The sequence below is a fragment of the Drosophila grimshawi genome, unplaced genomic scaffold (genome assembly GCF_018153295.1).
Source record: "Drosophila grimshawi isolate 15287-2541.00 unplaced genomic scaffold, ASM1815329v1 contig_848, whole genome shotgun sequence".
NCBI classification, from domain to species: Eukaryota; Metazoa; Arthropoda; class Insecta; order Diptera; family Drosophilidae; genus Drosophila; species Drosophila grimshawi.
Genome location: NW_025063692.1, coordinates 16492119 through 16519907, shown reverse-complemented (window position 1 = coordinate 16519907; position 27789 = coordinate 16492119). Strand labels below are relative to the sequence as shown.

At 37.0% G+C, this 27789-nt stretch overlaps 1 protein-coding gene across 1 annotated transcript; it reads left to right on the top strand.

Moving 5' to 3' along the window:
- The first annotated feature begins 736 nt into the window (after positions 1-736).
- On the top strand, positions 737-27361 carry LOC6564639. Its single transcript, XM_043216068.1, has 9 exons — positions 737-1616; positions 21703-22095; positions 23574-23746; positions 24512-24628; positions 24733-24978; positions 25087-25295; positions 25332-25418; positions 25810-26013; positions 26274-27361. The coding sequence occupies exons 2-9, from the start codon at positions 21920-21922 to the stop codon at positions 26715-26717; spliced, it is 1656 nt and encodes a 551-aa protein (XP_043072003.1). The 5' UTR covers positions 737-1616; positions 21703-21919; the 3' UTR covers positions 26718-27361.
- Positions 27362-27789: the final 428 nt, after the last annotated feature.

Genomic DNA, 27789 nt, shown 5'->3' with positions numbered 1-27789 from the left:
TGTCCAAATGAGAATACCGACAAGTTTGGGCCAACGTAATTATAGAAATGAAAACAACAGCTGCAATCGAAACTTAAAAAGTGCTACAAAGAAAGAGATGAAATGCATAATATTAATAGATATAGATCACAGTTTGGGCATAAACTCGATATGGTAAATTAAATGCAAGAATCATGCAGTTCATCAAAAGAATATTTAAAATCTTAATCACACTGAAAAAGTATTTCTTGAATCACATATTTTCTTGGGCACTTTACATATTTTGTTTTCCATTACAAATTCGATCAATAATTCATAATTTTTAAAATCTTTCAAGTCATATTGTGAATAGTTAGCTGCACATGAATCTTATGCGATTTATCTTAAGCTCACACCCAAAACTTAAGTCTGAGATTCTTGTGGCCAAAAGTAAATTTAGATACTTTATATTTTTAGCTTGTTAAATAGTCGTTCGAGCATGAACATTTACTGGCTATTGCTAAAGAGGGGCTTGTGGCATAATGTAAAAGTCCAAGTTGGCTCCTGTATTCCCTATTCCCACAAGGAATGGGACGCCGTCTAGGATCCGGGCATCACCGGTTTCATTTCTGGCCAAAAGCAGCGATAAGCCGATAGTCTGGCAAAGAATTTGAGCAACAAAATTAAGAAATAAAGTTTAAATAAAGAGTAAAAACATATATTTTGACAGTAGCTGATAAATTATTTTAAATGGGAGCAATCAAATATTTGCATTAGCTGATTTTTTACTAGTTTATTTATTTGGCTGAATTTGAAAGATTAATTGTATTTCTTCATTTTGTTGTTCGGATTCTTAAACAGGCTTTCGACCTGCCGCCGCTTTTTAATGTTGCTCTGCTTTTTTCAGACAACAATTAAAAATAATTAACAAAACAATCATCTTTGTCAGTTAGCCTTGTAAAGAGCTTTTCTATGCTACCGAAATGTCTCCTGCTTGAGCTTTTCGTGCCTGCCACCTGCGAGAGCTTGAAAGCTGCGTTGGTGGTGCTTTAGCGCGTGCCTGTGCAGCAGCAGAGAATGTGGGAGCTTTGCTTGAGAAGAATTTGTGCAGGCACCTGTGCTATGCTAAAAGCTACTTGCTGCTGTTATCTCCCCTCTCTCATTCTCAGTCCCTCTCGCTCCACTCTTTCATTCCCTGTCTCTCTCTCTCTGTCCAATGTTATGGTGTAGAAATTCCTCAAATCGAGTGCGACGCGTTCCGTTCATTTATCAAGCCGTTAAATGGCAGCTGCTCACATCGCCGTCCCCCCACACCATCTCACGCACACACACACACACACACACACAAACATACACACACAACATTAGGGAGCTTCAGCACCTGTAAACTACCCCGCTGGCCCATTGTCTGCCTGCTGCGAGGCGGTGTTCAATTCAATCTCCTGCGTTATTCAGTCTGCTCGCGATGCTCTGTCGTTGATCTTCACGTGCGCTGCGACGGAATTCGTGGTGCTGTCCGATCTAATAAATTTTTGTTTTGATTTGGCCGCGTGCTGCGTGGGTGTTGAATATTGTGAATGGTTAATGTTTTCAATATGTTTAATAATAAACGATCGTTTCACCGTTGATTGTCGTTGGCAAAGGTCCATTATATATATGTAAATATATATATATATAATATCTATATAATATTTGAATATTATGCTATATTATTATTTTTTTTATTTGTGATTGATTGTTATTGATGCATTTATATATTTTATTTGAATACAACCAGATAATTATTAATAGCCAAGTTTATACGATTCTAATTAAATGGCTCTAGCTTCCTTGGGTATGTAAGTATGTATTTATTATTAACGATTTAGAAAAATGTCAAAAAATTAGTTATCTTAGTTTGATTAGAACGAATGCATTCGCATTTTATTTGAATGCACCCACACGTATTTGAGCACAGACCAATTATATTTGTAATACTTTCTCTTCTTTTGTATTCTTTGTTTTTTTTTTCACTTTTAAGCTTTGTAATTATATTTAATTTTTATAGGCGCCTCTTTCAAAGGCGCTTCATTAAATTTATTATGTCTTTAGATTCTTTTTGTGTATTTTTTCGTCATTTTCATTTTCATTTTCGACGTTTTCCTTTCATAAAATTTTATTTCCACCCATTTTGCATTTCCTTTTTTTTGTTTTAGTTTTAGTTTTTTATTTTCAATTTGTTATTTTCACTAGTTTTATGCTGGCGCATATTTGGCACACATATTAACGCCTCGTGTGAATAGTTTCACTGACATTTTCCATATTTTCTATTTTGCTCGCTGACATCTAAAAATAGTGATAAATACTTCTGCAAAAGGTATATTGATTCTGTGAAAATGTGTGTTATGATTACAAGTGTATGAATACTCACAAAACCACAGGGGGCTATGACCTTTGACATGGGACTAGACTTGGATTGAGTTTTCTGGTTTTAACATTTATAGAAATAAGAATTGGGTGCAGAGTGACAACATGCCGAGCTCTCTCGACTAGGAGACTCTGTTTTTTTTTTCATATTCCCTGTCAGATATTTTCAGCATAAATATGAAAATAAGTCAAGTTTCAGTTGTGCGTAGTTTCAGTGAATACTTTTTTCAAGTTGAATACAAATATCCATAGCTGTGTTGTGCTATAATTTATAGTATATATATATGTGTATATATAAAATAATAATCATAATAATCAATCAACGAATATTCTGAGAGCTATGCGAAACATTTCTCAAGGCAAAATCATGTGTTGCGCATAATTCGGTTAATTTATTTATCCATCTTAATGCTCAACATTATTGATCAATTATGATTGAAGTGAAGTGTTGGGACAGTTAAAGGGTGCAAATACAATTTATATACACATTTACATGGCCACATACATATGTATGCATTTACAGGTGTCTGTGTATATGTATGTGTGTGTGTGTGTGTGTTTGTGTGTGTTTGTGAATTGTCAATTGTCAATTGTCTTTCGAGTGGCATACTTGAGTGGCACTTGGCTTGTGGAAGTTTTGTATGCATGTGCATAAGTAGTTAATACATACACACATACATACATACAGAGAATACATATGTGCTTCATGTGGTCAACAGAAGTGCTCCCCATACTTATACGCATCACATGGAGCGCAGCTGATTGGCATTTTTTGGTATTTCCGCTACATTTGCATACCCGAATTTGAAATGACCCCCGTGTGGAGAGCGCAAGATCTGATATATGTATATACCTATATATATATATATATAAGATCTGAAATGTTTATATATATATATATGTTTATATTGTATGTACATTTGTATGTATATGAATATAGTCATTGTTCAAATAATGCCAAAAAGCCATAACAAAGTGTCGCACTGCGCTCTTTGGAGCGTTTTTCTTATTTTTATTTCAATTGATATTGTAATTTATATGCTGAGAGATCGGTAAGATTTTCTCTTCAACACATATACAGCTTTGTATTCCCCTAGCCATGAGCATTCAAATGAAGAATATATTATCAGCATTGACATTCCGCAATTTTGTTTGACTTTGAAGTGTGAATTTATGCACTGGGAAAAAGAAAAACGCGTTTTTTTTGTTTAGTTTTTTTTTTTTGAAAATCGCCCTAAAATGAAAATCATGCTGACAACTAGAAAAAAATGTTTTGGTTTATGAAAATCATTTCTGAAATGAAGAAACTCAAAGCATTTGTTGCTGGAAAGACACAACTTTCCGTTTTCGAAATATACTTTCTGAATAATAGGTTGAGTTATCCTTGGCATCAATACTATTGCCATTTTCTTTATGATTGATCAATTCATAGGAGTCGGCAGCAATATTGTTATATTGTAGATAGTTAAGCATTTTCCCAACAATATTTGTCAAGCAAATAAGGCTGACAAAATGTTAATAGCGGAATCAATCAATCAATCAATCAATCGTGGAATTGAAACCCATGTTGAGTTGAACGCACTTATTTGCAATCTCGTTCTACACAATTTGTTATTAACACATTTATTTTGTTGCTTTCTGTTGCAAATGTGACTCAAATGTTTGCAATGCAACAATCTGGCAACCGTCGTTCAGCTTATCTTAAGTGTTGCACGTACTCAAATATTAATTTCACAATAAAAAACCTTTGATTCCTCAATATCGTTATCTTGTTTGTAAACGCTGTGAAACTGTGCGATTGGATCTAGCAAATCCAACACTTTTTTGTTTAGTGTAATTTGATTTTATATAAATCATGGTTTGGTCAAATTGTGAATTCATGTTTCAAGGTAAATTGGGCTAAATTTGATCTGAGATTTGTATCTTTCAAAATATGTGTGTTAAGGGTATGCCAAAATATATATATATATATATATATATATATGAAATTTGCCATGTTGTGTGGTCTGTATGATCTTGATTGCGTTGAGAGCATTTGCTTCAAATGCCAGATAAGTAGGTATATGCTAGACTTAATGTTAATATCCATTGTAAGCACATTGCGTATACGCAACGCAAAATATCATTTATATATATATATATATTTAGTTGGCATATTTACGCATGTGTGTATTTATGTGCACACATACACATAAATGCGTACAAACTTGTGTACAACATACACTTTAATGTTGCACTCAAATTACACAAATGCTTTCAATTTCTCCAACCGCAAGCAAAGTGCTGTTGTGGCGTTGGGAGGGTTGCAGGGGCAGGCGGCAGGAGGCAGGGGCATTTGTAAGATTGTGTAAACCAAGGAAACGTGGCAAACGAGAGCTAATCCCGTTTCTAATAAATATACATAGGCACATCCCACATCCATGGAACTCATTGAGCAATTGAATAATTGAACAATAATGTGGCTGGTGTCGCCTCGTCTTTTGTGCAACATCATCTCATCAAATGGTGTCGTTCTAGATTTTTGGGGTGTACGCTTCAATGCTACACATTCATTTTTGTATTTTTGTTATTATTAATTAAAGCCTCGTGTTGCACAATTGAGAATGACAACTCTACGCTGTGCGATCTGCTTCGAATATCTTGAATATAAAATGATGATTTCTCTACTTTAGAATTTCTTTTTGTCACGATTTTGTTTGTGATTCAGCTTCTGCTAGTTATTTATGTTGTTGCTATTTGGTTATGTTTTTTTTTCCTTTTTTTTTTTACTTTGCTCAATTTCAACAATTTGTACAATTATAACAAATACTCATGATGCGACCTTGAATCAAAATAGATTTTTATACGCGACGCTCGCCAATCTCCGCACGTCACCAAATATCCCATCTAAAAGTCCAAATGAACATTTCTGGCCCGTTTTTGTGTGCGATTCTTTGGTTCTTCTGAGAGCGTTCTTCTTTTTCTTCTGTTATGCTATTTTTTTTTTGTTTTTTTTTTTTTGTTTTAGTTTTTAATTTCATATTTTGTTTTGAAATCTTTTCCAAAATACTCGTGAGCCACATATGCAGCTGTTCTAAAATGGAAATACCTTTTGCAGCAGATAAAATTGAACTGAACTCAAGTGGCGCACACAAGGAATCGGAATATATATATATATATATATGTAAGTTTGTAGTCAGCGCAAATGGAAATGAAGTGAACCAAGAAATTGAATTGTATGCTTTGTAAATTTTAATGAAATTAATGAGGAAATTGCTACAGCAATCCCAAGTTTACGATTGCAAAATGTTCAGCTTTCAGAAATATTTGTTTGTGTTTTTGATAGGCTGGCAAAAAAAAAAAAAAAATCATAATAAAAATAGAATTAATGGGTTTATAAATGTGCACCAGCTTGTAGGAAATTTTAGTGCGGAATTTATACACAGAATGCATTAAAAGTTGTTGAAATGTGTATAATGAAGCAGTGCTAATAAAGTACAATTAAGTATATCCATCTGTACCCGTTTGTATGGACGAGCCGATCTTATACCAATCGCAGATCAAGCTTATCGTTAATTCAAACTGTTTGACGAATATCGATAAATATCGATTACAGATAATAGATAAAAGCGATCATTTTAATGGTGTGAAATTATTTAAAACTGCGCCTTGTGTTGATTATCAATCCGGATAAAACCTTTCGTATGCAAATTTTTATACATAAATGGGTTGTATCGATGTTGTTCAAAATGATTGCATTGACCTTACAAAAATGGTTTAGCACTAAATAAAGTTATGTTTGCACGTTCTACCTCTTATGGTTATAGCCAACTCGTTATAGTTGTTTTTATTGTTGACATTGGATTAGTTTCATCCTGTAAATGCTGCAAAAATACAAGAGCAATTTGCCTGTTTCCAATCTGTTTTGTATATGAATTTATTTGAAATTGAATGTTTGGATAACAGCGGAGTTTATATATGGTCTGTTAATTGCTCGGGAATGATAGAAGCAGACATCTACATTCACTGGCAGAATCGATATTTTATTATTGATTTTGAAAATCATTCAAACGAATAAGTCTAAATCGACTGGGCTCTTGTTAAACATCAGTATGTAATATAAGAATCTGTACACATTTAGAAGTCGCGATATGACAGCAAACTCACCCAAAAAACATGTAAATACAAAAACAAAAACTTAATAAAAAAACAATTAACAATCGATCGGAAATCGATGTAAATCGACATTCGTGAAACGGGGCAGTTATCGATGGAATTAAATAAGTTTGAAATGCTCGGGGTATACGAGAACTTAGAAATAAATAACATTTACATTTTTTGGCTGAGATTTATGACGTCGAATTTACTGTTATACAGTATACCATATTTATCCACTTTTAATGGGTTCAAATTAGAAAAAAAAAAAACATTTGAAGCTTATCAAATTGAACTGTTCTTTTTTTTTTAGCAGTTTTTTCGCTTTAAAAATTATAATTGGATATTAATCGCCTCGCTATCGCTCCAGTTAGGCTTATAGCAATTAATTTATAGCTAGATATGACATGCATAATTATTTATGAACGTTTATGCTTGTTAACTGTGGAAAATCGACACAATGACGAAGAATCTACTGCAATTAAATTTCAAATTGACTTGCAAACAACTCGACCAGATGTCGAAAGCGATAAAAACTGGTCAAATGATCAGTGATCAGTGCAATATGCGGACGACGTAGTAGCCCACGTATTATTTATATATAGAAGCCAACAGGAGAATCCAAAAATAAACGCAGATAAAAGCGGAATTACTGAAAACGGAAATGCGTGCAACACAGCAAAAGTGACAAAGGGAGAGAGAAACAGAGAGAGAGAGAGACAGAGAGGGGGAGAGAGATTGAGTTGCAAAAAGAAACTTAAAAATAAGATTGATTTAAATAAAATCTTTTTCAAAGAGATTCCTCAATAAAAAAAGAATTATTATTATTAACAAGCTACTCACAAAAATTGAGTTACTTCGACTAAGTCATAACATTAAAATAATGTAAGAAAACATTGAAAACATCTGAAAATGTGGAAAATGTTTTGAAATGGGGTCGTATATTTCTTGCATTAGGATGCCGTCACAGGAATATCCCGTTGGCAATCCATCCAGAGCAACAGTGCCACTGTGATGGTTGTGGCGACGCACACAAACTAACTGCAAAAATGCATGCTGAACATCGGGACATAATTGGCAGCAGTTGGGCAGCAGGATGAGCAGGATGGTATTCAACGATGGAAACGTTACTGACAAGATGTAATCAACTGGCATTCACTAATATATTGAAACAGATAGACTTCAATGACTGGGAGCTAGGAGCTGGGTGCTACTGATACGCAACCACTCAGCTATCTTGGTTGGCCACCTTCAGAAAGTCGACATGCAACTTACCAGCGCGATTGGCAATTGGCCTGTGCTGCAACCGAGCTATTTATCCCAAAGGCCAAGTCAGTCGATCTCTGCAACGATCGACCAACACGATTGGTACGCAAAGGTGCTAAGCATCCGCATCCAGTTCAGTCCAGGAGCAAACCGCTAAGCTCCTATTAAGAATGGTTAAAAAAATGGGCTGTGATCACATCTATGCCATGCGTTGTGTATATCGATATCGATTCTTTAGAAATGCTGTCGATCTATTGCTTGAGGGCAGTTACGAGACTCGCATCGATGCCAAGTCGTTGTTCCGTGTCTTGTCCGAGCACAAAGACTTATCGCTATCAAAATGTGAAGATGTGAAGAAAGTATTATCAACCATTAAGCACTGATGCGTCATAGGTTAATATATAAAATATATGTACATTCAATATTTGACGAGCAAAATATAAATTTATAAATTATAAAATTATAATTCCGATGAGACTTTTGCTTGTTGCTTGTTGCGTATACGTAACAAAAAGAAAATATCAAATTAGGCAGCTGAAAAACAATGCCAGCAAACAATAGATGTTTGTATGTATTGCTGTGTATGTGTGTGTGCATATATATGTATGTATTCATGTGCGTTAGGGTTTTACTGTCCCATTTAGGCAGACCATGGCCCAAATCAGCCCGATGACGAATCTTGTTGGCAAGTGTCAAAACTCAAGTGGAAAGTGCGTCTGAAAATCCGACTTTGACAGAATATGATAGATAGGTTCCAATTTGCTGCTGGCAAATGGAAATGTTGTTTTTTTGGAGTACTTCTGCTGCACATTTGAAGCTGCAGCTGTTGGAGCCCCACTACGATATACCCAGAACCCAGCTCTTAAATATGTTCTAGTTTTAATGTCAAATTTTTCCATTAAAAGATGTAAACACTCAAAATTCAAAAGCATAAAATTCGTGTAATATGATCAAGATGAGAATCATTTTTGGACTGATCCGATCTCGATCACATTTGTCCAGTTGCTAAATGTATATTATAAATTAATGTGGAGTCTCTGCTTTAATTGTCGCTTTTATTGCTGTCGGAATGGATATCTATCGATATTTGAGAATCGGGGAAAGTTATCGATGAAAGTAATCCTGATCCCCGCGGGATATACGATGAAAAACTGACTGAAAAATCGTTGAAATTACAAACTGTCAGTTTTACAAGCAGTTATATTAATGTGTTTTTGTCTGCATTTCATTTGTATGCTGCACAACAATCGAAGTAAATATTGACATTGAGCAAGATATCTTTCAAAATATAGAAAACAGATCTATAATCGTATTTTGTTATGGCAAGTGTAAGTGGTACTCAATTAAAATGAACTATAAACGGAAATGTTGTGTGCGCTGAGGCGATATGGTGCCATAATTTACAATGTGCGCATCGAAAGTATTAAATCAAAATGGAAATGCAATAAAGCGGTAAGCGCTAAATAATTGACATGTCGCCCGCTTCGCAAACAAAACGCAATTTAATTTAATTTGCCAATGTTGTCAGACCAAATATACCCAGTGTACACATACACATATGCATATATATGTATACAAACCAATAAACAAACCTACAACTGCTGTGGCATAATCTCGCTTCAGTTGCAGCATTTTCAGGTAGACGCATATGTGTGTCTCTGCGTGTGTGTCTCTGTGTGTGTGTCTCTGTGTGTGTGTCTCTGTGTGTGTGTCTCTGTGTGTGTGTCTCTGTGTGTGTCTCTGTGTGTGTGTCTCTGTGTGTGTGTCTCTGTGTGTGTGTCTCTGTGTGTGTGTCTCTGTGTGTGTATTTATTTAAAACTCATATCGTGCATAGGCACGTCGTGGCACGTGCTTGGCTTAAAAAATTACAAAATTAAAACAGAAATAAAAAATCGCAAATCACAAGTGCAAAATTTATGCACGTGACGAATTTGGTTGACCCGGCTAAAAGCATACACGACGAACTCAGCCAAAATGTAGCATTAAACGATTAATTATTCTGATTTAAATGTCATCCTGACAAAAACAAACAACTGCGGGGACAGTATAGATATAGATATATGTATATACATATATATATATATATATATATATATATATGACGTTTATAAAGAGAATACGTTAAATACATAAGTGGATTAGACTGCTCCAAAATGTTTACACAAATCACCGTGATACGAGCTGAAAGTCTCAAGAACTTAATAATAATAATAGCCTTGGTGGCTAGTTTAGTGGACTAACTTGCTAGTCTTAAGTTCATTTTAGTCAATGCATTTAAATATGACCCAACTTATTTTCAACTTAATAGCGTATAGAAGACTTGGATGAGATGTATGAGATATTTTAAAATAACTAAACGAATTTCGTTTTTTCTCTTTCCTATTTCAGTAAATAAATGACAGCAAGTGAAACACAATTTTAATTGTTATATATCTTTTTGATAATCTTTTTTGACTCTGCTATGATAAAAACTAAAATATGTTCGTTGGCCATTTTCCGACACATTCATATTATATCTGTATATTGTGTAGTAAGTTCATGTTGATAATTGATTTTTTAAAAATTGAGTTGCATAAGCCAACTTTAATATCATGCTTTAAATAAGTGTTGTCAGAGAGAAGCAGATTTTTGGTATTAAGAAGTATTCAACAAAAGTTTAACAAGTTTTTCGAATATTACTTTTTCTTCCATTTAATCATTTTTTACTAATTTATTCATTAATTCACTTTGAGCTTTTGCACTTTATGAATATTCCGTATCATTTAACTAGGATGCATTGGATAGAAGCAAAAAAAGTTGACAATATAAAATACTTTAGGCAAGACGTCGCAATTAAATTCCAGATGCATTAAGTACTGTAAAGCTTCGCATTTAACTACGCTTCTCACGTATTCCAAGTAGATTTTTTCGCTTTAATTACCCAAATCAAATGGCAACACAAGTTGTTATGCAACAATGTTTGTAACAATGTACATTTTTTATGCACCCCTAAGCTCGGCTGCAAATCGTTATTGTATGCGTGAGAAAGACTTTTTGCCCACTAAAAGGTTATAAAAGAGAGAACAGCCACGAGACAATTAAACATAAGTAAACTGCGGCCATATACCAGCTGCAGCGCTCATAACTTCACACATCTACACACACACGCACACACACACAGACACACTCACACACACACACACACACACACACACACACAGACACTCCTATTAGCGGTCTTCTGCACGCTTCGCCCTTGGCGCTGTACGTTTTCCAGCGTGTCCACCTGTACGTATACGTAATTAATTTCAGTATAATCTCTTACGCATAATAAAATAACGGACAAACATGTAACAAAAAAAAAAAAAATAAAATAAAAAAATAAATAGTAATAATAATAATAATAATGAGGGGAACAACAACAACAACAGCAGCAGGCATCATCAACATACATTTGTCCCAGCGTCCACTGTCCATGGAGTGGAGCACGCTTCGGGACAGTGCCATGAAAATGGCCAGCAATCGCCTGCAATTAATTGACACTGAATTAATTTTCATTGAATTAAATTATATATACGTGCATATACTTGCATATGCATACACACATATACTAAATGGTATTCAGCCGGCTTCGCACGGGCCGAATGATTTCAGTTTTTTTTCTTTTCTTTCTTACTAATTGTATACAATTAGTAAATCAGTTGCCGCTTTGCAAATGGGTTTCATGACAATCGCACGAATTGGTGTTTTTACTTATTTTGTGAGCTTAGTGATTGAATTTGAACACATTATCCTCGAAAATTATAGCAGGAGCTGTTTTAGCACAAGCATTGATTGGCCATCGGCAGTCAGCTTAAACAATTTTATCTGTGATTATTAATAGATGCGTAATTTTTTTTAGCGCCAGGAATCCAAAAATAAAACGAAATGTTATAAAGAGATTGCCAGCGGCAGTCTCAACCCCTTGATCCGCGTCATCGTTCAATCTATTTCCTAAATGATGAAAAATATTTGTTGTTTGGCTTTCAGAGCGATTTTTATGAGGTTCTGCAAAATTTTTGTTTATAAACAAAATGTATAGAAACAGCCAATTGACGGACGCTGGAAGCAAATGATGGCAATATAATAAAAACAAAGGCAACAACCATAACAACAACATCGGCAGCATCAGTAACAATAACACACAGCAAATGGATGCCGGGCAACAAGAAATGCAAAGTCAATATAAACTGTATAAATAAACCCGGCCACCCACAGATACATTTGTATCTACATAAAAGCAACGTGAAGCTTGCGAAATGAAATGAAACAATCCACATTAATTTTTGCCTTCTCGCCGAGATATATGCGTATATAAAACTGAATAATGAATATTCAATTCAAACTCACTTGACAATTAGATACTCTGACAAGCCGTATTAAATCAATATATCTATATAAAAATTAAATTGAACACAAATATATTCAATTACAATTCTAAGAACTACCAAAGAAGAAGTTCATCAGTTGGTTGGTTTCATTAATTAAGATAAATGAAATTGAAAAGACATACATATATAAAAAGTGCTAAATGTATGTAAAAAAAATATCCTTGTTGCCGGTGCTGGTGCTGCACTTTGGCTAAAAGCTGAATGACAGTGTTGCCATTGCTTTCAAGCAGCGCACACGAAAAATTGGTGGCAACAATGTTTGTTGTTTGTTGTGCTTGGCGCGATATGAGAATAAGAATGAGATCCATACTGGCTTCAGCATGTGCAACAATGTTTTTATTTGCCAGCGTTTATTTTTAGTTACTTTTTTTTTTTTTTAAATTTAAGTTTTCTTGTTATACTCTAAACAGTACTGGTACTTGTAAGGGTATATGGGATCGTCCGTCCATATGTATGTTCGCTAAAAATGTTAAAATTCTTGGGATATATCGATAACATCGACAAGTGCAAATCGATAAAACTACGCCATTTTTTTCGGCACCCTTAAAGCTAGCAAGCTGCAAATGTACATTCATTTTTGGTCCGATAAAGTGCTAAATTGTTGATCGATATCGATAACATCGACAAGTGCAAATCGATAAAGCCACGCTTAGGCCAATCCTTGAGCTTTAGTTACGAAAATTGGAAGGTACTTTAATTGGAAGGTACTTTAATAACAGCCCTTTTTCGATGGCGGTCGCTCCATCCCTTCGTAATCGATTTGTATGGCACTAATAATAGAATAATCTGCAGTCGGCTATGCCCGACTTTTGAGTCGCACTTGTTTTTTGCTTTCTTCTGACAAGGTTTCTCTCCTGCCAGAACGGCGTTTGGCGTCGAAATAACTTTCTTAATAAACGCAAGTTTGCTAGAAGAGAGGACACACGACCCAACAACTAGACACGACCCGACAGCTACACACACACACACACACACACACACACACACACACACACACACACACACACACACACACACACACACACACACACACACACACACACACACAAAACAGCCATACTCCATATCCATAGTTTGCTGTCTGCGCATTTTCGTGACGCTTTTTGTTATGGCGTGGAGTTTTCCTTGTAACGTTTTCATTTTATTGCAGCGTAGATTAGAGTTGGAAAATTGTTAAATTTTCATTACATTTTTTTTCGTTGCATATTTCTTTTAATTTGTGCTTGCCACACCTCTTGCTGCTGCTCCTTCGACTACTTTGTCCAATTTGCGGCACAATTTGCATTCTGTCTATGTCTTGCACCCTTTCGTCCCCATCCTAACTTCGTAATTACTTTCAATTTCTATTTTCGAATGCTTTAAATAATAAAATAAATAAGAATCGAAGAAAAACATAGCAAATAAAGCAACCAAAGCCCTTTCAAAATAAATGAATTAGAATCATTCTTATACCATTTGCTTACAATGCGTATCGCTAAGGGAACAAAACCATAATTGAGGGAAAAATATTAAGAAAGGCTTTTCATATAATTATTTATTTATTTTACTCTATTAAAATTTAAAGAACAGTTCGAAGCACTTTTCAAACCGCCAGAGTCTGGTAATTTTGCATGGCAATTTGGATTGCGCCTTAAAGGTGTCGCAACCGAAGCTGTAAGCAGCTCAGCTTGCAACAAAATGTTGATAGCAGGTGCTGCATCAGTCGGCAGGTACTTCGCGCATTTCAATCCTAAACGTTGTCATCGCTGTCGGCAACTTGCTGCAAATTATGCGATGCGCTTCCAATTTGCCGCTGGCTGTGTCACGTGTTAATATTACACACACACACACACACCCACATATATATATACACACACACATATACACACTTACACTTTCATGAGTATGATAGCGTTATAAAATTTAATTAATGCGCAGGTAATGCAGAAATAGCAGCAGAAAGCGGCAACAGGCAACAGGCAACAAACTTGTTGTAAGCCGTGACGCAGATGCCCCCTGGGACTTTGGCTGGTTATGGCATTTACCAATAGGATTCGCAGTTTCATAGAGCAGTTGCTCCTGTTGGCGATGTTGCCTGTAAAGTGCTTTGTTAATTAGCCAACTGGCGATGCTGCCTTCCAGCAATAATTTGCGCCCGCAAGTATGCAACACATTTAGCGCCAACTTGTGGCCTGGGCCCAAGCAGCCCAAGCAACCCAACACGCTTTGTGTGGTTGCCTGTGTGTGTGTGTGTGTCTGTGTGTGTGTGTGTGTGTCTGTGTGTGTGTGTGTGCTTGAGTGCGTGCCTGCATTGTATTTCGCACACTATTTGTCAATGTCAGGATAGCACACACACACACACACACAGACACACACACACACACACACACACACAGACACAGACACAAACACAAACACACCGAAAAACGCACTTACGCACACAAAAAGTGCTGTGGCAGTCAACAACTACTTTGGTGTGGACGCAGCTGCGTCGCGTTTCGCTAAATGTTAATGCAGCCAGTAACCTAAAGAGTGGGATCATTATCAACCCATGCCCCACAGTCTCTCTCTCTCTCTCTCTCTCTCTCTCTCTCTCTCTCTCTCTCTCTCTCTCTCTTTCTCTCTCTCGGTCTTTGTTTCTCTCGCCCTCTGTGGTTGTGTGTCCCCCGAGCGCTTTGACTGACCAACCGTTTGCCCAAACGTGTTAATCAAAAGCAATGCTCAAAATGTCGCTCATTTGGTATTTGATGGCAGTGAAAGGCATCAGCCTGGGGATGTGGGATGTGGCAAAAAGGGTAAGTGGGTTGGCTTTGCCAGCTATCAATGATGTATCAATCAGCGCTAAAACAACAAATGTCAGCCAGACACAATAGCCCTGCAGCGGACTAAAAGTCCAGCCATCTGTGCCATGATTAACCAGTGCTCGCCAACAAACCAAACATTAGCCTGAACATGAAAGCTTAAATTCTTGCCAATGATTTTGGGCAATGAGTTCGAACAGGGCCTGTTTTTCACGATTTATATTTGATATAACTACTCCAGCACTAAGCACTCGACATAGTAATTAACTAGCCCAATTCTTTGAAGCAATAACTTCAATAACTTGGCCCAACTTTAGTGCTAAGGAAATGATTAAAATCTTTAAAATATACGTGACTTTGATGTTGTTTCACTATAACACAGTATAATTTTATTATACTGTTATTTAATGATCTCAAAACTAGCTGAACATTTGTCAGATTGATAAATTAACTTGAGGGTTTAAGAGTATTAAGAGTTTACTCATGATTACTTCTACAAACTTTTCAATTGTAACTTGATGAGCAAATTATTTATAGCAAATTTTTACGTTAGTTGATGTGAATGGGTCGTTTGACTCCTTATATGGCTAGCAATTCAATTTTTTATTTGTCAATAAAAAATGCACTTTAAAATGCGTCGGTTAAAAAATCTATGCGAGCTGCTGCCCAAAAATAACTTCAAGTGCCTTTCAAAGCTAAAATGGAATAACAAATTTTTCGTCAGCATTTTTTAAATATATATTTGCTTGCTAAGTACTTATATATCAAACTAATATGCTGAACACCCGAACAGACACAGACAGAGGCCCTAATACACACACACACGCACACACACACACGCACACAGAGGCATTTTTAGAGGAAAATCTATTTGGTCTGGGTTCTCGACGCGCCCTAAACTATGCAACACATTTCGTTTACATGTTTGTGCGAAGCATTTGATGCCCTGTCCTCCCAAAAGTTGGTAGGGTATATTATTTTTCAGCTGGCAATGAAAAAGACATCTATTAATGATTGTAAATTATTGTTTTTGTAATTGATTTAAGCTTAGATTCAAAGAAATGTTTGACTTCAAATATGCACGAACTATCTTCGAAAAATTCCCATAAATTTAATGCAGTCACATTTGTTTCACTTTTGATTTAGTAAGTTTCTAATTTTTCTTTCTCTTCCATAACTTGGCCTAAAACGATGGCATTTTTATTGCAGTTATGAGCTTTTTCTTTGGAGGCAATAGAGTATATTTCAGTTGAAAGCTTCTGACCGAAGCCAACTTGTTTTTTCTTTGCTGACTCGCTGACAGAGTCGTTTGATGCGGCGTTTGTGTGCACCTTGGGCACAGAGCTGGAGCAGCAGTCAGAGCAAAGAGTCAGAGTAAAGCAGCGACCTGAAATGTATGCGAATTTGCATAGAAAATAGACAGTTTGGAAAATTGCATTCCATGTTGATAACTTAAGGCCAAAGCAGGCGTTGTCAACGACTCGGACGGTGTGCGTTGTGCAACTCGTTTGTTTGGCCATGGTTAGGTATATGTCCTGATTGTCCTGATTCTCGTCGACAGCTGCAACTGAAACGGCTGAATCGGCACGCAATGCATGTGCATAAATAACATGTTTAAGTTTTATTGCAATGACCATGGACAGTGTCCAACCAACTCCTGCGCTTGTCATCCCAATTTATAATGGACATTCCGCCCAACTTCCACTCACAAACACTGTCTGGCCACACCTCGAGCCAAATGCAATTTAGCACATATCCAAAGAGCCGTTGAAATTGAAGTTGATGTCCTGTCAGAGATTGTGGTGTCAATGGCGACTCTTCCATGTCCATTGCCTTGCTGCTCTCAGATCTGTTTTTCTTCAATTGCAAGAATGCATTGTGAAATCAATTTCACAAATACCCGAATATATCTTCTGCCTTCATGCTATATCGTATTATCGTCCAAGTTTCTTTTTTCATTCTGGAGTATAGTTTGAGTGATTGCGCAATTAATTATATTATTTTGTAGGAGTTTAGTTTGCAATTTGCTTTGGAAAATATGTCACTAACTTTCTAGTAGTTTGGCAACTTGAATTGTAAAAATAATAAAAATAAAGTTACCCATAGTATCTTCCACATTAGATATTTTTTGTATGATAGTCTTAAAGACGCGTCGACACACTGCTCTGCTCAATGTCGCCAAGCGCAGCATCTGTGGCTTGCAAAAAAAGGGGGAACGATGCAAATGCCATGGAGATGATACTGGTTGTTGTTTGTTTGAAGAGGGCTGGCTAAATGCAATGGATGCACCACTGCCAGACTGGCTGAATGGCTGTTTTGCAGGCTGGCTGGGAAACTCGTCAGGTTGCTCGACATGATATGCCTGTAACTATTTGACTTTATTTTGCTGCTGCTGCTGCTGCTGTTGCTGCTGCTGCTGCTGTTGCTGCTGCTGCTGTTGCTGCTGCTGTTGCACGCCGTGTAAACACAGAGACAGTCCTAAAGCGGAAAAGAGACTAAGCAACTGAAAGCGATAAACAAAACTCCACAAACACAAAGGAAAATATAAAGTAAATTACAGTTAGAAAGTTCAAGTTTTGAGTGGATATTTTAGTACAGAATATACCCCTTAACATTTGTTTGTGCTCAGCTAATATATACACACAAAAAGAAACGCTTAAAGCTGCCATCGAGTTCTAGATGTCTTCCTTTTATTAATTAAAGCATCAGCGAACATTTTGAAAAGTACATTTTACTATTTGCAATATTATTGTGTTAAACACTTTCATTTTTCTTTCTATAATTTGTCGGCTTTGGTCAAAATTCGCATTGCCTGCAAAACTATTATTTATTTTGTTGTTGTCGAGGGTATTGCAAAATGTGAACTTGAGCTGACCGCTATATTTGCTGAAGTCGACTGGGCTCATTTTTAATTTAAAGTTGGCTCTAAGCGATGCTTAAATGTTGGCGTATCAGGCAAACGAGTGCCATGCTTAGGGACATTTTCAACTGAAAAATTTAAAGTTCTAAAATTGCAAGCCAATTAGGTAGGAAAGCTAAAACGTGCGTTGGTTTTAGCTTGAGAAAATGGCACACCCACTTGACTTGTTGTTCCTAGTTCTTGCTGTTGTTGTTGTTGTTGCTGTAGTGGATGCTGCTGCTTCTGTTGCCGTTGCTGTTGTGCTGGTTGTTGCTGTAACCACTGAGCAACTCACTAATTATGCAAAAATTAGTTGCATCTCGAGCAACAAAACAAAATAAAAATAAGAAAGTAAAAGATTCTAAAAAGAATCTGGAACACGGTCTGGCAGCTACGACACATAAAAATACGTAAGAATGCTGTAGTCGGGTGAGCTCGACTATGATATAACCTGGACCCAGCTGCTAAACATATTCCAATTTAATTGTCAGATTTCCCTTTACAAGTTTTGTCTGGAACTGCTCTCATTTCTTATGGCAGGAAAAACGAAACACTTTCAAGACCGAACTGGAATCAACCGATATATATATATGTATATACATATGTATGTAGGTAATGTGCCGCTGCAGAATACAACGAGATATTTTCGCCCTTGTCGTCCCTTTCTCACAATATGAAAATATATATTTCGACCATAACTTGGATGTTTCCTCTACGATCTTGATGAAACTTGTTCAATTATTGTCAGTTAGTTAATTAATTAGAAGTCTCTGGCTTTTGACATTGTCGGAAATCAACATATATATATTGTGCAGGAGGTAGTTGTCGATCAATCGATACTTGATCAGTGCGCGGTATACGAGAACTCATATTCCAAACTCGACTGTTGATCCTGATCGAAAATGTGTTTACTGCTGTCTCAGATACTTCCTTCTGCCGGTGCCATACATTTGCTCAAAACCATTATACCCTTTTTACCCAATTTTCAATGGGTCTAGTGTGTAAAAAGCTAAAGCTGAAAATGTTGCCTCTTCCACCAGTTGTGGACTCTACTGTATTTATTTTTTTTCGCACGTAGCCACAGAACGCGTGTGCCTGCGCGTGTGTATGGTGTGTATATTTGTGTGTGTGTGCTAATTTAGGCATCCTTTGTTGTCGCCTGCGTGAATGACACACAGTGTTGGGCACACAGCGTGGGAGTGCACAAAAAATGCCCGACTCCCGTTTGTTGTTTCAGTCTCGCAAAAAAAAAGCAGCACGAGCATAAAGTATATAAAAAAAAAAAACAAATAAAAATAAACAACAATACGGCTTTGTCTGAGGGCAGTGGAGGGAGGGGGGATAATTATGTTGCAGCAGCAGCTGCAACAGTTACAGCAGCAGAATAGTAAATGGCTCATGCGACTGCGTTCCACCGACTCCATGTCGACTTCCCTATAAATCTCCCACTTCCCACCTCCCACTCTCCATTCCCTACACCACCCATCTTCTACACAGATGCATTGCCCATTACCCTGAGGTATTTGTGGTGTCGCTCATGCATTCATTCATATTCATTTTCATTCACTCATTCATTGATAACCCAGTCGTTGCCTGCTAATAGACTCAACAATAGAAGACAATGGCATTCAATATGGCTAATTAGCGTCGCAAACGGTATTAATTCTCTGCCTTCTCCATTTTAAATAACGGTTATAAAATAACAATAAATTTTGCATTGGACTTGCAGCTGAAGATCTACGAAAAATATATGAAATATGGAATCAATAAGAGCTCGACTACGATATACGCTGGACACAGCTGTTAGCTTGGGTGTTGGGGCATGGCTATATCGTATCGCCTGTGCATCCTGATCAGGAATGATACTATTTGATTGGGTCGCAGATGCTGCCTTCTGTCGGCTACACACAAAATTATACAAATTTTTAATGGATAATCAAGTTTTGTGTTTCCAGATTAAAATTAAAGATGTCCATCCACTTTTTTGAGAGAGCATTTTTTGTTGCATATCACAGGGCGGACTGCATATTTTTGGTATTTCACTGTCTCGCATCGAATGGTATATAACAAAAACAATGACATCATTTTATTGCTCGCTAATCATCGACTATATCGGAAGCTTCCATCTTGACTCCAAATGATTTATGGTTCCCGCATGGATTGGCATTGATACAATGCAGGCGGAGTTGCGGTGGCAACACAAAAAGCATCTGCTCCAAAGTCAAATAGCGTTGAAGTGGGCGAGTTATATATATATATATATATATGTATGTATGTGTGTGTGTGCTTTTAGATTCTTCGCTTGAATTTGCTGTAGATTTTGCAACTGACACCCGGCTATTTGTCTTGAATTACTTTCCGACTTGCACTTTGCACTTCCCATAAACACCCGCACACAGACATAACGAGGCTCACACAAACAGAAATACATACAAATGCACTTATTTATTTGGTTTTCAATTTCGGCTTTCGCCTTTTGGTTTTTGTATATTACAAACAAAATGTATTGAACAAAATACAGATCCCCTCCCCCACCCAAACACGTTCGACATTTCCCGCAGCAGAGAAATTGCGCGTAAAATAAAACTTCAATTTCAGCAATAACAACAATGCAGCAGTAGCTGTTGTAGAACAACAGCTGCAGGGTGGCAAGTAAGCGGCGCAGCAAACAAAAAAAAAAGAAGGAATTGAAAAGCGTTTTAAAAACAATAAAAGTGGCAAATTCACAGCCATGCCACGCGACCCCCACAACCCCCACAACCCATACAACCTATGTCCAGACTCTGCGAAAATTCACAAATATTTCCAGTACGTGGCACTTTCTGTTTAAATACATATACATATGGCTATGTATGTATGTGTGTGTGTGTGTGTGTGTGTGTGTGTGGCCGTGTGTAGTGCACTTGAACTGTAGAAACAACATTTACAACAACGACGCGTGTTAATGTTGTACGTGGCAAACGCAAAAGCGATATTCGTTGCATTAACCAAGCGAAACAACAGGAAAAGTCAAAAATTTTCACGTTGCTGTTGCTGCTGCGCTATCGGGTTTAAATCGCACTTCCTCCAACAGAGTGAAAAGCGACAAAATGTTGCTGATTTCATGTAAACATCTTTGTGCACCTTGCAACACATTTTCGAACAGAGCGAAATATAAAATCATCAGCTGAATAATTGCAGGAGATACTCATGATACTTGGCATGCATATCTTTATTTTTATCATGAATATATTTAGATTTAGCCATAATAGATCTAATAGGTCGCTGTGCAACATTAACATTAACATTAAAGTTGCTTATATTTCATTTTACTTGGTTTATAAAAGTTGGGTCATCAAACTATTGTATTTTTAATTTAACATGCCAATTTGACAGGCTGAAAAATGTATATTATTCAATAGTCATGTTGGTGATTTGGGGTTATGGGTGCAGGCTTACTGATCGAAACACCGGGCCCATGACCATTAATAACACGTGGAGTTTTATTTAGAGGTTATGTTCATATTTACGTTTTAATATCTTTTCGTCGAGCGCTGCGCGACCTTCCTTACTTAATGTAATCGCTAATCGATGTTATGCGCGTCTTTACAGTGATCTGTTAAGAGACTCGCATACAGAATGTTGTGGTAACTCTATGTACATTGTGCATACAGAACTATGTAAACATTGTTGCTTTAACATATTATTATACTATTCGCGATAATAACAATAAGTCCGTTGCCTAATCACAGTCCGATTTCATTTTCGTTTCGTTTTATGTTTAAGCACCATTTTCCATCTATGTATGTATGTATCTATATGCAAACGATCAATGGGTTAACTTCAATTGGTTTTTTGTTTTAATTATCAGTCTCTGTAGCTCTCTGTATCTTTTCGACTCTGTACGCTGGGAATTTGTGGTGTGCATGTGGGTGTGGCAGCTGCTGACCGAAGTGCATTAGGAATTACCATTGCAAACGGAATTGCAATCTGCATCGGAATCAAGAAGTTCAAGTGCCTAGTCCAACAACATCCCTCTTCCTCCGCAACGACTGGTGCCAAACGAGAAGGAGACAGCAGGCAGCAGGATGACGACGCTGACAGCGACGTCGACAGCGATGCCAGGCGATGGCAATGCCGCTGCAAAAATGTTTTCGGATGCGGATGTGGCGGAAGTGCGGCACGTTGTGCAACGCATTTTGGTGCCGTGCGTTTTTGTTATTGGACTATTGGGAAATTCAGTGAGCATTTATGTTTTGACGCGGTAAGTGCACTTGTATGCGATGCTCTTGCTGATGTTGCTGCTGTTGGTAGAATTCCTGTTGTTGTTGTTGCTGTTGTTGCTGTTTCTGTTGTTGTTATTTTTATTGTTATTGTTCCATGGATTATGGCCAAGCGGACAACTTGATTCAAATGTAACTGTGCGTGTGTGTGTGTGTGTGTGGATTTTATGCATTTTATGTTTATGATGCGTGTTGCAGAGCCAAAAACTGAAAAACAGGTACGCAGCATATTAGAAAAGGCATTTAATTGTTGTCATCTAGCTGGCACTCTAAATTATTTCATTGCCCAAAATGCAGCAGCTGCAACAACAGCAACAACAGCAACAATAACAACATCAACAAGGACAGCAGCAATAGCAACAGCAATAATAATAATAACAATAAAAGCAACAATTTCAAGTGCCAAAATGCTAACGGCTCTGAGATAAGAGTGAACAGAAGGTTTGCGTTTTAAAATGCTGGAAATATGCAACTAGACAAAGCTTGCTGCAGTAAGATACACTCGTCAGTCTGCTCTCAAAAAATGAGTTCAGTTTTTGATAAGTCAGTGATTTTTTTTTTTTCATTTTCCAAGTGAAAATGGCAGCCTGAAATGCAATAGTGCAACTGTTGCCACATGACAAGTTATCTGTACTCAAGTTGCTCAGCTCAGTGTGCTCATTAAAAACCAGTTCAGTTTCGATTAGTCCGTATTTTTTTTTTTTTTTTTTTTAATTTCCAATTAGAAACGAAAGTTCTTGTTGGGTTTTTAAAGCGGAAAAAAGTGATGCACTAGGTTTGGTGGTTAGACGAAGAAGAACTTTTATTCAATATATTCTTAAGTTAAGGTATCGAGCGCAGTATCGATATTTTCTGTTATTAACATTAGTAATCGAAATGTTGTATTGATCTTTTACATTTTGGCATTTTTATATGTCTCTAAAAATATCTAAAAATGTACATAAAAGCATCTCATATTATTCAATCAGAAATCGAAGTACAACACTTAGTTTTTACTGGGCTTTCAGTCACGTAAAATAAATTTAAATAATTCAAACTCTCAGCTATTCTCAGACTCATTATTGTGTTATTAAATTTAGTAAACTTCTTGTTGTTGGGCATCGCGATGTGGCTCGACTTGCCCAACTGCAGTCATACAAAAGTCAACAGCCAACAGCCAAATATGAACAGTTAGGTTTTATTGGGCATTCGTTGGTGTTATGACCCTGTAGACAATTGCCTGAAATTTCGTCTAGTTTTTCCTTACTCACTAGGTTCGAGCCACCCAGCATAGAGCCCGTTTTTTGGGCCATTTGGTTATTGAAATTACTGTTGCATTCGATATTGTTGCAATGCATGTTGCTCTAACGGTTGTTGGCATATTTCCACAAGCGAAAACAAACAGTTTACTTTTATGCTTATTTTTATCTCTATTTATTCATTTTTTTGTTGTTTTTGTATTTTGACCGGTTTTGTTTAGAAAGCGCATGAGGTGCACCACAAACATTTACCTATCGGCTTTGGCAATTACGGACATTGCGTACCTGACCTTTGTATTAATATTATCACTCAAACACTATGAATATATCAAGTACCACTGTGAGCTCTATTGGCGACTCTATGGCTTTGTAATGTGGCTGTGCGATGCATGTGGTAAGTAAGTAAGGACGGTGGAGAAGTGCACCTTTCTAAAAGGAATAAATCATTTATAATTTATAAAGGCTTAGTTTACTGAAAGGTTGTTTAAAATAAGTTAAGGTACAAACATCAAAGAATATCTATGAAATATACATCATGTTGCAGTTATACCAATGATGCAACAAACATTCGATTTGCACTTATGAGTTTATCGACATTTTATCGAACTGTCTGAACGAGTAGTTCAAGTTTTTAGCTTTCTAGATTTCGGGATGGAAATACCTGTGTTGGCAGAGTGTATAAAATGTAATGCGTTGCAAGGAGCTGTAAATAAGGGGCACAATAAACGCGAAAAATATAAAAAGCAAAATCCAAGGATAGCTTGGAAATCAAGTTGATCAAGTTAAGTTCTCATTTATCAAAGAGAGTGTTTGTTCTGGCAACTATAAGCATATTAATATGTAAGCATTTAATAAACTTCTGTGTACGATATACATGTATGTATGTATGCCTATGTTAAAGCTTTAGTTTACTAACTACAAATGCTACTAGAGCGCTTTTGACTAAACTGACAGGCCATGAAACATGAGTTACGAAAGTTTTTTTTTTGAATGAGTGGGCAGCGGCGAGTGGTGTCAGATTGCGGCATTAATAACAGTTGGATTGTATGAGTTCATGTTGAACAACCATTTACTGATATCTGCTTGTGTTCGAACTCTATTCAATATCCACACGCACACGGATCAACACACACACACACACACACACACACATGGACAGCGTACATCTCAATTTACATAGCCGTGTGCTTTACCATCGAGCGATTTATTGCGATACGCTATCCGCTCAAAAGACAAACATTCTGCACAGAATCGCTGGCCAAGAAGGTAATAGCAGGTGAGTGGCCATCGTTGGATGGGTTATGTGATGGGTTATGTGATGTGGCTGTGGCTATGGCCCGGACACAAGCATTGAAGCCAGCCTTTGTATTGTTTTCACAGCCGTCGCGCTCTTCTGTCTGCTGACCACGCTATCGACGGCATTCGAGCACACATATGACATCGATTGGAAATTGATTGATGGCGCGTATAGGCCCTGTAATCAGACGCTGGCAAATGTATCACCCACACCGGCGCATCAAACGCCGGGAACCGCCTGGCATGTGAATGAAAATGCCAGCATGTCCAACACAACGCCTTCCAATGTGGAGCCGCCATTGGATTTGGGCAGCGGCGCTGGTGAGTCGGGTACGTGGTAGTAAAACATCTTCGATACGGTTTGCACCTTTAAATAAGTTACTTTTCGTATTAACATCCTATTCTCTGTCTTCTCTTTTTTTTTTTTTTTTGGTGCAGACCACATTCCAAGCAGGCAGCGTCGCTTACCAGCATCCACGTCCGCCTTTGTGGGCGTGACTGCACCAGCCACCGAGCCAACAGCAGCAGCGGCTACTGTCAGCTTCCTGCATTTGTCACGTGCCAGACGCAACGAAGAAAACTACGACAACGATGCCAACTTTAAAAACAATTACAGTAACAACAACAACAACAACAACAGCAACAGCAACAACAATAACAGCAACAACAACAACAGCAACAGCAACAACAATAACAATAACAACAACAGCAACAAGAACAACAGCAACAGTAGCGCATTCGAATTTAACGTAACGGAATACTGTCAAAACGTAAGCGAATAATTAAAGTGGAAGGTAAAAAAAATGTGGGAATTCCGTAGTAAATTCGACTGTGAAATACTCTGTTATTTGTGCAATAATATACTCTGTAATACATATATGAAATAATAATAATAGACCAAAGCTAGATCTTTGATAATAGTTATCAGCAATCTGTGTATTCAATTGATCTTTTCTAGCGCGATCTACTCTCGATTCAGCTTGAAAATTGTGAGAAATAAATACATAAGTATCACTATCAGTGGCATATTATTCAGTTAATGTAAATTCCAGATTTAAGCTTCAATATGATTTTCAATTTGTTCAGTTCTAGTTGCTTGATTTATTATGAAAACAATTAATAATATTGATAATTATCGTCATCAACTGTTCACAAATTCAGATGACTGTCTACGCAAACGATCTGTCGAGTTTGGGCCAGAATGCGCTGTACATTAACATTTGGAGTGTGTACTCATTGATTGTGTTTGTGCTGCTGCCGCTACTCGTCTTGGCCACCTTCAACTGTTTCCTCATTCTGCTCGTGCACCGCTCGAAGAGCCTTCGAGGGGATCTAACCAATGCCAGCAGCATGCGACGTACCAAGGTAAGTGCCCACTAAGTCTGCTTGGCAAACTATTCACGGCATTAGGCAACTAATATACACAGTTGCATCTGTGCGAAAATATCGATAACAATTGTAACTAACATCAACTTGACACAAACTCATTCTGAGTATGAACTTTAAGATGTTCACCGTAAAATGTCATATAAAAGAAATAACTTCATAGTGATATAATATGTAATCCCTTCTCTCTCTCTCTCTCTCGCTCTCTCTCTCTCTCTCTATTTGTCTCTTCCGCATAGCGCAAGTCGACGTCGGGGCTGACGGGCAGCGTTTCACAGGAGAATCGGGTGACTATCACCCTGATTGCTGTTGTGCTGCTGTTCATCGTGTGCCAATTGCCGTGGGCAATCTATTTGATACTGGTGCAGTATATGGATATAGAATTGAATATACAAAGGATTGCCGGCAATGTGTGCAATCTGCTCGTTGCCATCAATGCGGCAGCGAATTTTTTCTTATACTGCGTGCTGTCGGACAAGTACCGCAAGACGGTGCGTGAGCTCATTACCGGCTACCGCTATCATCATCGGCATGCACGCAACAATTTCAGCCTCTATATGCCACACACGACGACAACAACGAATGGCGACAGTGCCAGTGCCAGTGGTGGTGCAAGTGGTTATGGCAGCTATCGCAATGCAAACAGTCGACGTTGTCGCCCCACGGGTCGTCTAATTGCGTGAGTTACGAACAAGTTGAGTTGATCTCACACTGAACTGACTTGAACAGCACTTTTGTTTTTCTATATTTCTATATTTTTATGATTTTATTTTGCATTTTTGTTCCTGTTGCACCGTAGATAAGGCGTGTCTAATTATACAATTCGAATGCTATACAATCCTTAACTATGTGGTAGTCTAAGCTGACCAATACACACATATAAATATATAGAAACTTTGTTTTATATGCTACCATACATTTGTGCCATAATGTGATGATTATAGTTTTTATGATATGTAGTTATCCTAATCGTAATTGTTGTTGTCTTAAGCCTCATAAATGTAGTCTCAATACAAAATACAATTGAGAACACTATTCACTTAGCTCATTGTATCTTCGATTATGTAAAGCTCAAATGACCTGTAATATAAATCAAAGACTTTGTCATTTTTTTTTTTTAACTTTAATCCGCAAGTGTGGAAAAAGATCAAAGATTGTAAAACACTCAACTACCAAACAGACATAACTAGATTTACATATATATGTTTGAATACTTACAACCTAAGAAGTAGCTTAGCTGTTAGCTTGTAAGACTCACAAATGGAATCGCAACCAACCCGAAAAAAAAAATGAAAAATGAAATGTCTTTTTTTTCAACTTGAGTAAAAGTATATCATATAATATAATAATTGTTAATTGCATAAGAAAATGTCAGATATTTAAAAACAATAAAAATATAGAGATATATTATCATTTAACATCATTGTTTTATTTTATTTTTTTTTTGGCATTTTATACGATATGTATTAAATGAAAATGCAACAATAATTCAGAGCAGATACGTTTGTGAATTAAAGCAAAAGTAATGTATTTACATACATATGTACAATGCAGGCAACAATTCCATGCAGTTCTCAGCTATTGTTTCGTTCGAACATTTGGAATGCGGTCAAAAGTATGTAATGGGATTGATTGAGATTTGCTGCAAAGTTATGGAAACTTTACAATGGCGAGGACACAAAACTTGTGCTCAACGGGTTAGCCAGATAGAGCCAGTCATGCTACCCACACACACACACACACACACACAGACAC

Bases quoted from the DNA above. Each gene is read 5' to 3' on its own strand.
- LOC6564639 (XM_043216068.1), top strand. From the start codon at position 21,920: ATGACGACGCTGACAGCGACGTCGACAGCGATGCCAGGCGATGGCAAT. The intron at 24,629-24,732 runs GTGAGTGGCCAT...TTGTTTTCACAG, and splicing joins GGCCAAGAAGGTAATAGCAG to CCGTCGCGCTCTTCTGTCTG. The intron at 25,296-25,331 runs AACAACAATAAC...AACAGCAACAGC, and splicing joins ACAACAACAACAGCAACAGC to AACAACAATAACAATAACAA.